This window comes from Motacilla alba, chromosome 20 (assembly GCF_015832195.1).
Source record: "Motacilla alba alba isolate MOTALB_02 chromosome 20, Motacilla_alba_V1.0_pri, whole genome shotgun sequence".
Lineage (NCBI taxonomy): Eukaryota > Metazoa > Chordata > Aves > Passeriformes > Motacillidae > Motacilla > Motacilla alba.
Window position 1 is genome coordinate 6,907,492 of NC_052035.1, and position 12,269 is coordinate 6,919,760.

Below are 12,269 nucleotides of genomic sequence, written 5' to 3' on the forward strand. Positions count from 1 at the left end.
AAAGTCTTCTAAAATGTGAGGGTTGGGGTGTTTGGGGTTTGTTTTTGTTTTTTTTCCCCACAAAGCCTGAGCTCTGGCATCATGTGAAAACATGAAAATGTGAGATTCTCAGTTTTAATTTTAGAAGACAACCAAGTTACTCAGCATTGTGGTTGCAAACAGAAATTGAAAACATGAACCCAAGGACCAGAGAACAATTAGGAAGAGCCCAAAATGCATTTTTTTAAATTCTTACACTTTGTAAAGCGATTTCTGACTCGGGGTGTTTCTATGCTCAGGGTTAACCATATTCAGTACCCCAATAAATCCTCTGCATCCTTTTCGAGGACTTCTCACCTCGGTGTGTGACAGAGGGTGACATCACATCTGAATTGTGAAGGAGGGTGATGAAGTTCAATACTGGCTAATTTCTTGTTTTTAAAAACAGAACCAGTTGTTTGTATTGATGTAGTTCTCTTCATTTTGACAATGAGGTCAACAGCAGAAATTGGTAGTGTTTCCTCAAGGGAAATGCATTTCCATAGTAACTAAAATTTGGGATCTAGCTCTTCACTGTCTCCTCAGAGAGGCTGAGGTGTGGCTCTCCCACACTATGGGATAAACCCTCTGGATCCCAGGGTCTGGCAGAAGACAGCTCCCCATATTCCCTAAGGACAGGGTACTGTCTGCCTGCTCAGATGGCAAAGGAGGACCATTATCTCTTAAATCTATGCAGGACACTGGCACCCAGCCCACGACTAGGAGCATTTCCATTTGGAGCTTTCTGCACCGTTTCCATTTAGTCTTTGAGTTTACAGTATGTGGAGTGAGCACAGAGTAACCAGTCAAGCAAACCACCTTCTAAACCCACCTTGGTTTTTGACCAAAAAAAAAATCCACTGCTCTGAGAAATCCCTGGCACTGTATGGCTAATGATGCCCCAGCTTGATGAAATTTGAGACTTTTTATCAAGTCAACTACAAGGAGTGGCTCCTTGTCTGTCACCTTGCAGCCTGTACCCCATGCAGCTGTCTGACCCGTGCACACCAACTCACAGTCCCACTGATGGGGCAGAAGCCATACTATTCCCTTGCCTTTCTAGATGGCTTTTAAGATCTGCAGGTATTTTCCTGGATACTAACAATGATGAAAATACTTAAAATACCGAATTGAAAAAAATATTCTTTATCTTCCTCTTTGCCCACCCTTTTCCCACTGTGCCTTTATTACTTTTCTAAATATTGCATTCAATGTTTTCGGTAAATAAGAAGGATATTAGAGTAGACAAATAATGTTTACTCACCAGCTCAAGAAAGGTGTTTCTGGCACTGATTCACAAGTTACTCACAACTTACAGAAATTACTTATACTGAAAGGGACAAGGAGTGTCTTTTTGTGTGCAGGTTGCTGAACAAACAATGAGGTCCTGGTCCCTGCCTGGCTTGCCGTGGCATTACCACAAACAATACTAATTCTTAAATACCTGCCTGACTTTAAGCACTTAGGTAAATAATTGTATTGATTGTTGTAGGCCTATTCACATGCATAAAACTAAGCATATATTCAAATATGTTGTGAAATCAGGGGTCGGGAGAATTTTGCAAACAAGGCATTTTTAGATATGAAAATTTACTTGTTAAAACCAGCTTCAAAAGGAGCTAATGTGGCAATCAGGCTTTTGGGCACGGCAGGTTGAGGAAGGAAAAGATTTATTTTCAAGATGGATCCAAGGACTTTCTTGCACTTCAGAGACTCCTCACCAGAACCCCAATTACAGGTGAGAAAGGCAGCGAGGAAGTCCCCCCAACCAGTGAGTGCTCAGAGTTTAGTGTGAGAGCAGTGTAAACTCAGAACTGCAGATAATCCATGGGGAAATCAGGGGGTTAGTGCCGAGAACTGATGGGGGATAACAACTGAAAGAGCTTTGGTTTTTCTAGGCTGGCGGGAGGTAGCTCATGCTAGGAAGCCTGCCAGCTCCAAACTGATGCTGGGAGCTTTGTCTCCTTTGGATTGTAGGAACACACTTTGCAGTCAAACTGATCTGAGAGATTTTGATAGTAAAAACAGCTGTCTCGTTGCAATGATGTTTTTGTTCCATTGTCAAAATTTTGAGTTAAATCCATGAGTGGGCTGCAGCTTGTTCAAACCCTGAACTCAACACCCTTTGTGCTCCTTTGGCTTTTCCACTGCGGTTCATGGGATATCTCCTTCCTGAGGAAAGGGCTACGTGTAATAAAAGCTGTCAGGACAAGGAATTGCAGGTCTCCCCTGATGCCTCCCCAGTGCTGGAGAGACAGAACTGGAGGACTGCAGTCTGTCCCAGACTGGTGAGGAGGGGAATTAAGGAGGAAGAGCAGGGTGTGGAAATGAAACACTCCAATGCTACTGTGGCCAGGCTGCATCCCCAGCGAGCAGGTATGCCAGTGGAAGGGGGAAACTGTCTGGTACCTGAGCAGGGACAAGGCCAGCATGGGCAAGGGGAAGCAGTTTGTGGGGTGAACAGCACAAGGGGATTCAGGGAAAGGGTGTGCAGTGGGATGTCCCAGCCCCATCTTCCCAGCATAAACCATCTGAAGGTGCCTCCTGCCACTCTCTTGGATGTGCAAACAAGCAGATGAGGTGTCTGATTGAGGCATCCAGCACATCAGGCAGGAGCGCAAGGGGCACATGCCAGATTGCCTCTGTTTTTGTGCTGACATGAGAGACAGCACAGCACCTCTGCACGGCCACAAATCCATTCTGTGTCGCTTGAGGTGATGGGGACTATGGGCAGGGTTTCACCCTCTGGGGCGCCAGGAGTAGTGCGATGCTCTGTGACTGCAGAAGGGTGGCTTGTGTGAGCGATGCTGTTTCTGCAGGACCCATGGCTCTGCAGCACTGTGCATGTTAAGACAAAATAGATGTCAACAAAAGCCTTTCCTTTTAAATTGATATTTAAAAATTGTCACTAGAGACCCGTAACACAAGGACTGTAGTGAAAGTGACTGTTTTCATGGAAACAGATGCTACAGACAAGGTGGTATTCACATGGTATTCAAGGGTCCAAGTTCTACCGGAAAAAATTCTTTCAAGGACTTGCAGCTCGATGAAGGCTGATAGCGCCAACATACAACCATAGCCACGGGCGGGAGCGAGCGCGGCCGGCGCGTACCTGCCGCCGGTGAGAGCGCAGCCCGGCCCGCGCCCGGGAGCGGCGGCTCCGCGCTCGCTGCGGCCCGGGGGGCGCGGGCAGCTCCGTGATAGTAGCGGGGGGCTGCCGGGCAGCCCCGGGAGCCGCGGGAGGCTCCTCCTCCGCCCCGGCACCGCGGGCAGCGCGGCGCTGCGGGCGCCGGGACGCGCCGCGGCCCCACGCGTGCGGTAGGTGCGCCCCGACGGCGGCGGCACGGGGGCAGCCCCGCGGCGCTGCGAGGCACCGGCGGCCCCGGGCTCGGGCTGCCGCGGGGGGCGGAGGGCCGGGTGTGCCGGGCGAGCAACAGGGCAGAGGAGCCCAGGGCAAACCCCCCGTGCCGCTCCGTGCCGTGCCGCGGTGCGGTGCGGCCGTGCCGCTGCGCTCCGCGCCCCGCGCAGCCCGCGGGCGGCTCCGGCGGGAGGCGCGGCGGGGAGGGGGCGGGTGGGCGCGCCCGGGGCGCAGCGCGGGGCGCGGAGCCGCCGCCCCGCTCCGCTGCGCTCCCTTCCGCGGGCATGCGCGCCCGCCTCGCACATGCTCACTGCGCCCGCGGCGGGCGCGCACACTCCGCAGCGCCGCGGCTCCGCGCTGCACCGCCGGTGAGTGGGGCTGGGGTCCTGCGCGCCCCCGGGGGTGCGGGCCGTGCGGGCTGTGCGGGCTGCCCGGCGGGGCTCCGCGGGCGAGAGCGCTGCGCGGGTGCGGAGCCCCGGAGCCCGTCGGGGGGCGGCTCCGGCGGAGCGCGGGCGCGGAGCGGCTCCGGGGCAGCGGCGGGTCCTGCGTGCGGAGCCGCGACCCACAGTTAGCGCGGGGAGTTCATTGCTGCGCAGCGTGCGGTTCGGTTTTACCGTCCAGCGAGCCGCGCTTATTCACGATTCTAATAGCTGGAGCGTGCGTTTAAATAAAATGAGCCACTGCGCTTTCCCGCGGCTGCTTCCATGAGGAAAACTTGTATGTGATTTATGCAGTTTAAGTAAACTTTTCTGAGTGTTAAATTGTGCTTGAGCCCAGTGAATGGCCTCTAAAGGAAATTATTCACGGTATACAGCTACTGTTGTTCGGACATTTCAAATAATGATATATTCTGTTTGTATAAAGTTGTGATTGCTAAAATACATGCAGTGAACCAATAAACAGTTTATTGGTCTGTATCAAATATTAACAGAAATTTTGTTCAGCGCGATATCAAATCCACGCATCCCTGAGCGCCGTTAAAAGCAGTGGCAGGAATGGTTTATTGTTTTGTCTCTCTTGTGGACTTCATTAATTTACTGAGAATTTCTTCTCTCTGCAATGCCATCCATGGAAGGGTCCCTCCCCTTCTTCTCCCCCAGTTTATTGAGAAAGTATGTCTAAATTTCTTCGTGCTAGTCCACATCTGTGTGTATTAGGGCAATGTGGTCCACAAAAGATGGCATACATTTAAATTACTAATTCTGTGTCTAAAGTAATGCTTCTTAGATAGTTTCATACATTTAGCATTGCAGTGTTTTGTTACTTGTTGCTTCAGACAGGATAAAGTCTTTCTCATCGTCCTTTTTAACGTGGGGAAACTGTTTCCATTCTGTAATAAAGTTGAATTTTTTATTTCTGCTTTGAAATTGAAGGCATCGTGTGCCCTCAGATGTAACACAAGCGACTAAGAAAGACTCGCAGTACAAATGCCTTGAAAATAATCAGTACTCGTAACGTTGGAGGCATTCCAGAAACTTTTTAAGCATGTTTTGAAAATGTACTTGAAATGGTACAGCAGCTGATAACTTGACTAATTGTTCTAACTTAAAACTCTTAATTTAAAAAAAAAAAATCTAAATTTATGGTGTAAAATTGAATTGTGTAGTTACAGACTCAAACTGTCCACGTAATTCTTGTGCCTCTTCTACTCACCCACCAACAGGTCAAAACATTTGGCTAAATAACAAGTGGTGTATGCTTTTGGTTTTACGCTCATCGATTTGTTTTGCTTTACTTTGCTTAGCCCACTCCCCTCAGCTCATTTTCTTTTAAAATAGTACATGGAGACTCGATTCCCATGACTCGCTAATCTTATCACCATTATTTGGTTGAAATTTTTGAAACGGGTTCCTGTTTCAAATACCTCACAGCATTGGCAGCCTTCGGTTCCATTAGAAAAGCTTCATTAGGGAGAAATAAAAATGTTGTTGATAACTCCCCCTCCAACAATAAGCCCCGTATTCAACTCCACGGTGTGTGCGGATATGCCTTGAATTATAAGAAGGAATTAAACTCAGGTATTCACACAAAGAACTTGATCTCAGAATATCACTTAAAGAGTCTCGTGTGTTGCTGTGTTGCTATGCATAGCTGGCTAATATGCTTTTCTTTTTTTTTTCTCTTTCCCTGAAAATGTAATAATTTAGCTATTAATCCTGCAAATATTAGTTGCATGTTTAACTTCAAGCCTGCGAGGCGTCGGGCTGAATTGGGCTGAATTCTGCGTGGCTGTGTTTGTGTGTCAGTGTGTATGTGTACACAGTGCTGACAAAGAAAACAATTAGAGACGTTACTAATTTTCTGCTGTCTTCCCAACTGTTATTTATGATGTGTAGTAGTACAACAGCTATTCTGAAATCAGCTATAATTCTCTTCAGTAAGATTTGTTTCTTCTGTGCCAAATTTTGCAGTAACCAGATGGTCTTAAGGTGTCTTCAGTCGGAGACCAAGCATGAGCAGTGCTGAAGACTAATTATTCCTTGCAGTAAATTCCTTCTGCAATAAATTCACAGGTTGTTAGACCTAATCTGTGCAAATGATTGTTAAGATTGCTTATGCAGTGAAAAATGCTTTTATAAATCTGTGAAAACTAGGAGAAGTTCTTTGAATGCTAAGAAAATATTTTTGAGTTAATTTTTTCCTGGCTGGGGTAACTTTTATTCGGGACAAACTGTTAAATCAAGTTGCAAATTCAAAAATCCTTTTCATAAGCCATGCAACACTGCAGTTTTAATATGAAGATTTTGAATGTATCCTGTCAGTGGAGGGGTCATTTGGTAGACCATGTAGGGAAGGAAATCTCATACAGCCGTTCCCAGTTTAAAGCTAGTTTCCCTGTACCTGTGTATTTTTCACAGCAGTAGCAATTTACATTTGGTTAGTGCATGGAGGAGCGTCCTGGATTAACAATCATGTTATTTTCATTAAATTTCACATTGTACTGCACAGGACAGAAAAATAGTTAGGAACAAAAAATATATTCAGAGTTATAAACAATGGTGTATATAAAAGTAAACCCAATGGTGTATATATATATATATATATATATATATAAAGTAAAGCCATTCAGGCTTAAATATGTCCTCCTTTTTGGTGGCTTAATTTACAAAAAAAGACAAGATATTTTAAAATTGTTTTTTAGTATATGTGTATAAAAAAATGTAAGTACTCAAACCTCTTGGCATTTTCCTCACTTTGATATGAGTAGGGAGAACTTGTCAAATCTCTTTCCCTTCCTGTTCTGCTGAAAATCCTGGTTGGGACTGTTCATTAAGAGATCCCATCAGAAAACAATTGTTTCGTGGCAGTCAAATTCTTAAAACAATACTTCATCTTTATTTGCAGATCTTAACGCAAGTAATGATGTTTAACAAACACCTTGTTTTAATCAGGTGAGGATAAGCCCTTCAATTAGGATGCAAATAATTGCTCCTCTTGGTTGGGTCATTTGGGGCCTGGAGGTGCTGCCATTTGCAGGTAGATTTGGTGCTACCCAAGGTTTGAAGCAGGAGAGAGGAGAAATCTGGAATAAGGATTTAAGTCTCGTGCAAAATATTTTTTTATTGCAGCATTCAAAACCCGATCCAGCTCCCTTCTTTGTCAGGCTGCTCAGATGATCTTGATTTACTGCTGCAAGAGGTGTGAGAGGAAAATTGGAACCAAAATAATGTTCACTGCAGAGATGGTTCCGGTGAGCGTGTCACAGAGTGAATATTTAATTGAAAATAGTCAAACCTCTTTTCACTCAATCTTTCTGCTTGTGCTTTAATTATGTATTTTAATTATTTCAAAGATGTGTAAAATGAGATGAGAAAGATTACGGGGGCATAATCCTTCCCATTTAAAATTATTTGTCTGCAGCTGCCTAAGTCCTGGCATTAGGAGTCACATACAAACATGTTTATTTAACATCAGCGTTATCTGTTAGATTGTACATGGTTCATTAACATGGAGAGAATACTTTTTGTTTAGTAGTGTGTGGGAGCTGCCAGAGGTCAGGAAGGGTTGTTTGCCTGAAGTGGAGATGGCATCTTGGCTTTGCTCTCCTTGTGTTTGTCACCTCTGCTGTGTCCGGAAGACGCTTCCTTAGTGCCGTGCTGAGGTATTTTCCCTGGTGTTGGGGTACAGAGGCTCTGTGCAAAGCCAGAAGTCTGCTGCAGGGTTGTGGTAAGGTTTATGGGGAATTTCAAGGGAGGTTTGTTGTAATTTGTGGGGGATTATTGTAGTTGGGGTTCGGTTAGGAAAAGCAGCTTGGGAAAGGATGGAGCGGGAGGGGACAGAGGAGCCTGGGATGTTGTTGTGGTGCCCACAGAGTGTGTGGCTGGGACGGAGGGATTTTACAGATTTGGGGTGATGGCTTGGGAAATTGAGAGTGTTTTGTGTGCCAGTGAATAATGTTTGGTTGGTGTGGCTGGGTCAGAGCTGGACTCAGGACAGCACCTGGTGATGGTGCTGAGCTGCAAGAGGTGGCAGCTCCTCTGCAGGGGCAGTGCAGGATGGGACCCTTCTCTCTCCACAGAGCTTGTGGGGGGTTCTCACTCTTTCTACTGCTGATTAGAAACATGCTTGGACATAAAACCATATCAGGGACTCCAGAAATTCAGAATTACCCGTGGCCTCAAGTTTAAAAAGGTCAATTAAAATGTTTTACCGTGACTTCTGTATATAAGGTAATAGCCATGCACTGCATGCAGTATTGGAAGAGAGATGAGCACACCCATCTCCATGCACAATTTTAATTTTCATTTCAGCTTCTTGAAAATGTTTCTGAATGTTTCCTACAATTTCTCCACCCTCATTTGTATGATGGGGGCTCTTTGGGCTTTTTGTGCCTTGGAGGGAGAAGATAATTTAAATTTCCATTAGAAAAAGGTAGAAAATTGCCTTCTTTGATTTTTATCAAGCAAGGATCCCTGGTAGATAATAACCAAAAGGCGTAGAATACAATGAGCGTTATTGTAGAATTTAAAGTGCAGTGGAAGATGCAATGTGACTGAAGCATACCGCAAATGTGCAGTTTTTAAAAAGCATAACAGTAAAAATAGAAGGGCTTAAAAAAATAAGCTGAACTACTGTGTTGATTATAAGTTGTAGCTGAATGACTCTTAAGGCCTGGATATTGTTTTTTAAAAGCCAGCAAAACATCTATTTCTAAAAAAATAGCAAGTTCCCTCAGAAGGGGGGAGAGAGAGAGAGAGAGAGAGCAAAAGTGTTATCTTGGAGGAGGGAATGTCTGGGGTAGGGTTTTTTTCCTTTGAATTATTTTCAACAAGTACTTACTCTGTTCTGTATTTTTAAGAAATTATGTGGACAGCAATTTTGTTGCTTTACCAAGGCAGTGAAAACACCAAGAATCCTTTTTATAATTTGGAAAGAATGTCAAAAGAATGAAGTAGTTAAACCTAAGTGTATTAGATCATACGCCTTAAATGCATAAATAAGCATAGCTGCAATCACAGAAACCAATGTTAAAACCACCAGGAAAACTCACCCACAAACCGTAATGACTTAAAGGGAATGACCTCAGCCATTGTGAAATTTGTGCCTATTTGTTGACTGACATTTATTTAGTAGAAGCAGGGTGTGTGTTTTGTTGGGGTGTGGGATTTAGTTATTTGCAAGACCGCTGGGGTTTTTTTTGTTGTTGCTGCCAGGTTTGAATACAAAGAGTGAAAATGGGCTCGAGGCTTGAGAGCCTGGATATCGTTTGGGCCGTAGCAGTTTGAAAAGCAGGTGAAGGGTTTGTTCCTGATGCACAGAGTCTGGTGAAACTGAAGTTTGTTGTTCAGATGTTAGAAACTTCCTTGATGATAGCCCACTTCTAACTTATTCCCAGCTGGTCTTCTGTTAAGGAAATGAAGGTTTAAAGTATTTGGTTACAAACCTGAGATTTCTTCACGTCCATGTCTTTGCGTGAGTGCTGCATGAAATGTTGCTGTCGTTCATCTCCCCTTTGCTTTTTGGAGAGGAAGCTGATGCATGGTAGAACCTCAACTTGCCTTTGCTGCAACACCACTTAATAATTCAGGGAAATGGAAGTCTTGAATTATTTTAACTATAATAGATTTCTTCAGGAATGTTTTTACATAAACCAGCATTACAGACTTCAAACTTGACCAGAGCCATGTCTCTCTGCAAACAGGATTTCTCACTGCTGCCTGCTCCTGGCTGTAGGCTACTACTTTTATGGGCTGCAATAATCAAAGAAGTTCCAATTTTAATTGTCCCTTCTTAGATGTGCAGAGAGATTTGAGAAAATGGGTAAGTTTGTGCTGTTGGCTTGAACACCTAGACATTCAGTCTCGTTGTGCAGAAATTCTTGTTTGCCATCCCTGCTTTTGAGAAGGAAAGTGGCCCAGCTAAATAAAAATAATCCTAAATAAAGAAAATTATTTAATACTGGTCAGCCCAGATACTAATTGGTCAACCGGTGAAGAGTTGGTGCCACTGTCTGTGCTGAAAAGAGCAGAATTCACAGATAAACTCAACCAGAGCAGGACTTCCAAAGACAGGGGGACGTGGGGAATGTTCCTTAAACTCAGCAAATGCCTTAAAAACTGGACATGCTTCTAGGATTACTCAGGCACCCACAAGAAACAGTGAGGGGAAAGTGGGGCAGGCATCTGAAATGTTTTTGTTTTTTAAATAGGTTGAGTAAGCAAAGCAGTCTGGGGGCCCCAGTTATTTACAGCTCTGTCTGTGCACCACGCAGAGAGCCTCATCAGCTGTCTCAAAGACAAGTTTTCCATCTATTGCAAATCGTGTCTTTTGGTGACACGTTTGATTTGGCTGTTTGCTGTGTAATTGTCCTACAGCTACTTTGGAAATAACTTTGATCAGTTTTGAATATAGATCTGTATCGCTAGTTTTGATTCCCCTTGCGACTGCTCCTCTGTGCTCAGTTACCATCCGTAGAGTTTAATTGCAGCTATCTGACAATTCTTTGTTTCTAAGACAAGTCAAAATGTATTTACAAAATACTCTATCCTTCGTTAATGTTGACAGTGAGTACTTCATTTTTGTAAGCTATGTAAATTTATTATTTTTCCCCACTACTGTGGGTGAAACAAGACAAAATCTTGTCTAAAATTGAGCAATACTTTTATTTGAAAAAGAGAGATTGTTTTTCCACCCCTTAACAAACTAAAAAGCACCATTTTTTACTGAAAGATGACACTTTTTTAAGTAAAACATGTGAATGTTATTTTCACTGTATCCAAATTTTCCTTTTTATTCTTCTTTTGTAGGCTGACTTTATTTTTGAATTTATAAACCCATGCTTTTTGCTAGCTTACATTTGATAAGTGCTGTGTTGATACTACCCCTCTTCACTGAGATAGAGTTAGAAGTAAGTCAGCCTTAATGCTTGTAGCAAAATAGATAAATTTTCCCCTTCCTTGTGTTCAACTGTGCATAAATGTATTAGATCCAGTTGTGCTCTCACTGCAGTTCCCAATAATTTCACTCAAGTAAGGGTTGAACCCTTATTTAGTGGGAGCAGTTTTAAACCTTCTGTACTTGTTGCAAAAGTGCATTTTTAAATTTTTTTAAATGCCATCGTAACTGCTGCCAATGCAAGTCCAGCTGTCTTCTTCAGTGCCTGAACCTTGCAAAACCAGAGTGGGAATCAACATCTTTCTGTGCTGTCCACCCTCAAATGCCTATTTGCAAATCAGCAAAGTTTCCAGCAGTAGTTAAAAAGCTGATAAATCTGAGTTGGGTGGAGAGAGGGAGGTACCACAGCCCTTTTGGTACCAGTGGTTGTAACCTCCTGTACCAGATTTGCAGAGATATGACTCAGTCTGTATCACATCTCTGACCTGGTACTCCTAAGTGTATTGATGGAGTTAAATGTGCAGCAGGAAAATAAGGCAGCCACCATTTTTCTTTTTATTTAATCAAATAAAATTATGAAATCCTTATTCTGTGTAGCCTTGGTGGCCTGTTGTGTAAATACCTATGTTAGAGGAATCTTGTTTTTAATAAAATTCATTTCTCTCTGAATAAGAGGCAAGCTTAGGTCTCTGGCCAGAAACACATAATCATTCAGCAATGCTGTAAATGTGTGTAACCCTGCACAAGGCAGTGTAAGATTATGTTCTGTATAGCCACTTTCATAGACCTTTGCTGTCTTTCCCTCTTCAGTGGCTCTTCACCTGAAAACTCTTAAGTTGTGGTTTGAAGGAAGGCGTGTTCTGCCTATTATATATGATTTCATATTGTTTGTTTGGCAGCCATCCTTCCTGTTCACTGCAGCAGATGAATATAATTTGGGCAGGAGAACTGGATGGGGAGGGGGCTGAGGAAGCCAAGTGAGTCTGCTGTAAAATATTTGAGATGCAGCAAAACTTCTGGGCTAGATTAGTTCTGAAACACCAGTTATGCCCCCCCTGGAAATTAGGGCTGGGGTGTGGAGACAACTGCTTGGTTTCTAATTGAGTGTAATAAAGGATGCTGCTGCTCAAAGTCAGAGGTGTTGATGTTGGAGCTTGATGCTTTCCCTCTTAAAGCCCAGGGCTTCTCCTTGCCCCGGCTGCCTGCCACAAATCAGCATTATTCAATCCTAGCAGAGGTTTAACCATGTCTGTGGTGGAGCAGGGTGGTTACTGGGTGATGCACAGAAGCATTGTGCCCTGGTTTAGGAGGGGAAGTGGAAAATGAATATTGTTTTGAACTTGAACTCTGGGAGCAGACAGAAGGTAATTATTGGAGCTGGAACTCCCCTGGGAGAGGCGGGGGAGTGATGCTCTGCACTTGTAAGAACACTGTGGGATCTTAAATATCTCGTAATGTTTAATGCTTTGGTTTTACATTTCTGCTTTTTAATTGATCCTCTGCTCTTCTCTTTTCTTGGCAAATAGAGGAGGAAACAATTGAATGTAGACTTAGTGTG

The 12,269-nt window shown here is 44.0% G+C and overlaps 1 protein-coding gene across 8 annotated transcripts in view; it reads left to right on the forward strand.

Moving 5' to 3' along the window:
* Positions 1-1,660: 1,660 nt before the first annotated feature.
* EYA2 (EYA transcriptional coactivator and phosphatase 2) overlaps positions 1,661-12,269 on the forward strand; it is an 89,452-nt gene continuing 78,843 nt past the window's right edge. For 3 of the 8 annotated variants that reach the window (XM_038158495.1, XM_038158486.1, XM_038158487.1), the window contains exon 1: positions 3,622-3,744. In XM_038158495.1, coding sequence (XP_038014423.1) covers positions 3,680-3,744 — 65 coding nt within the window. In that variant the 5' untranslated portion in view covers positions 3,622-3,679. Of the gene's footprint in view, positions 1,757-2,254; positions 2,395-3,149; positions 3,337-3,621; positions 3,745-3,799; positions 5,395-6,458; positions 7,479-12,269 lie in introns of those variants that run through there. The other 5 variants (XM_038158490.1, XM_038158488.1, XM_038158489.1 and 2 more) reach the window with 5 other exon arrangements.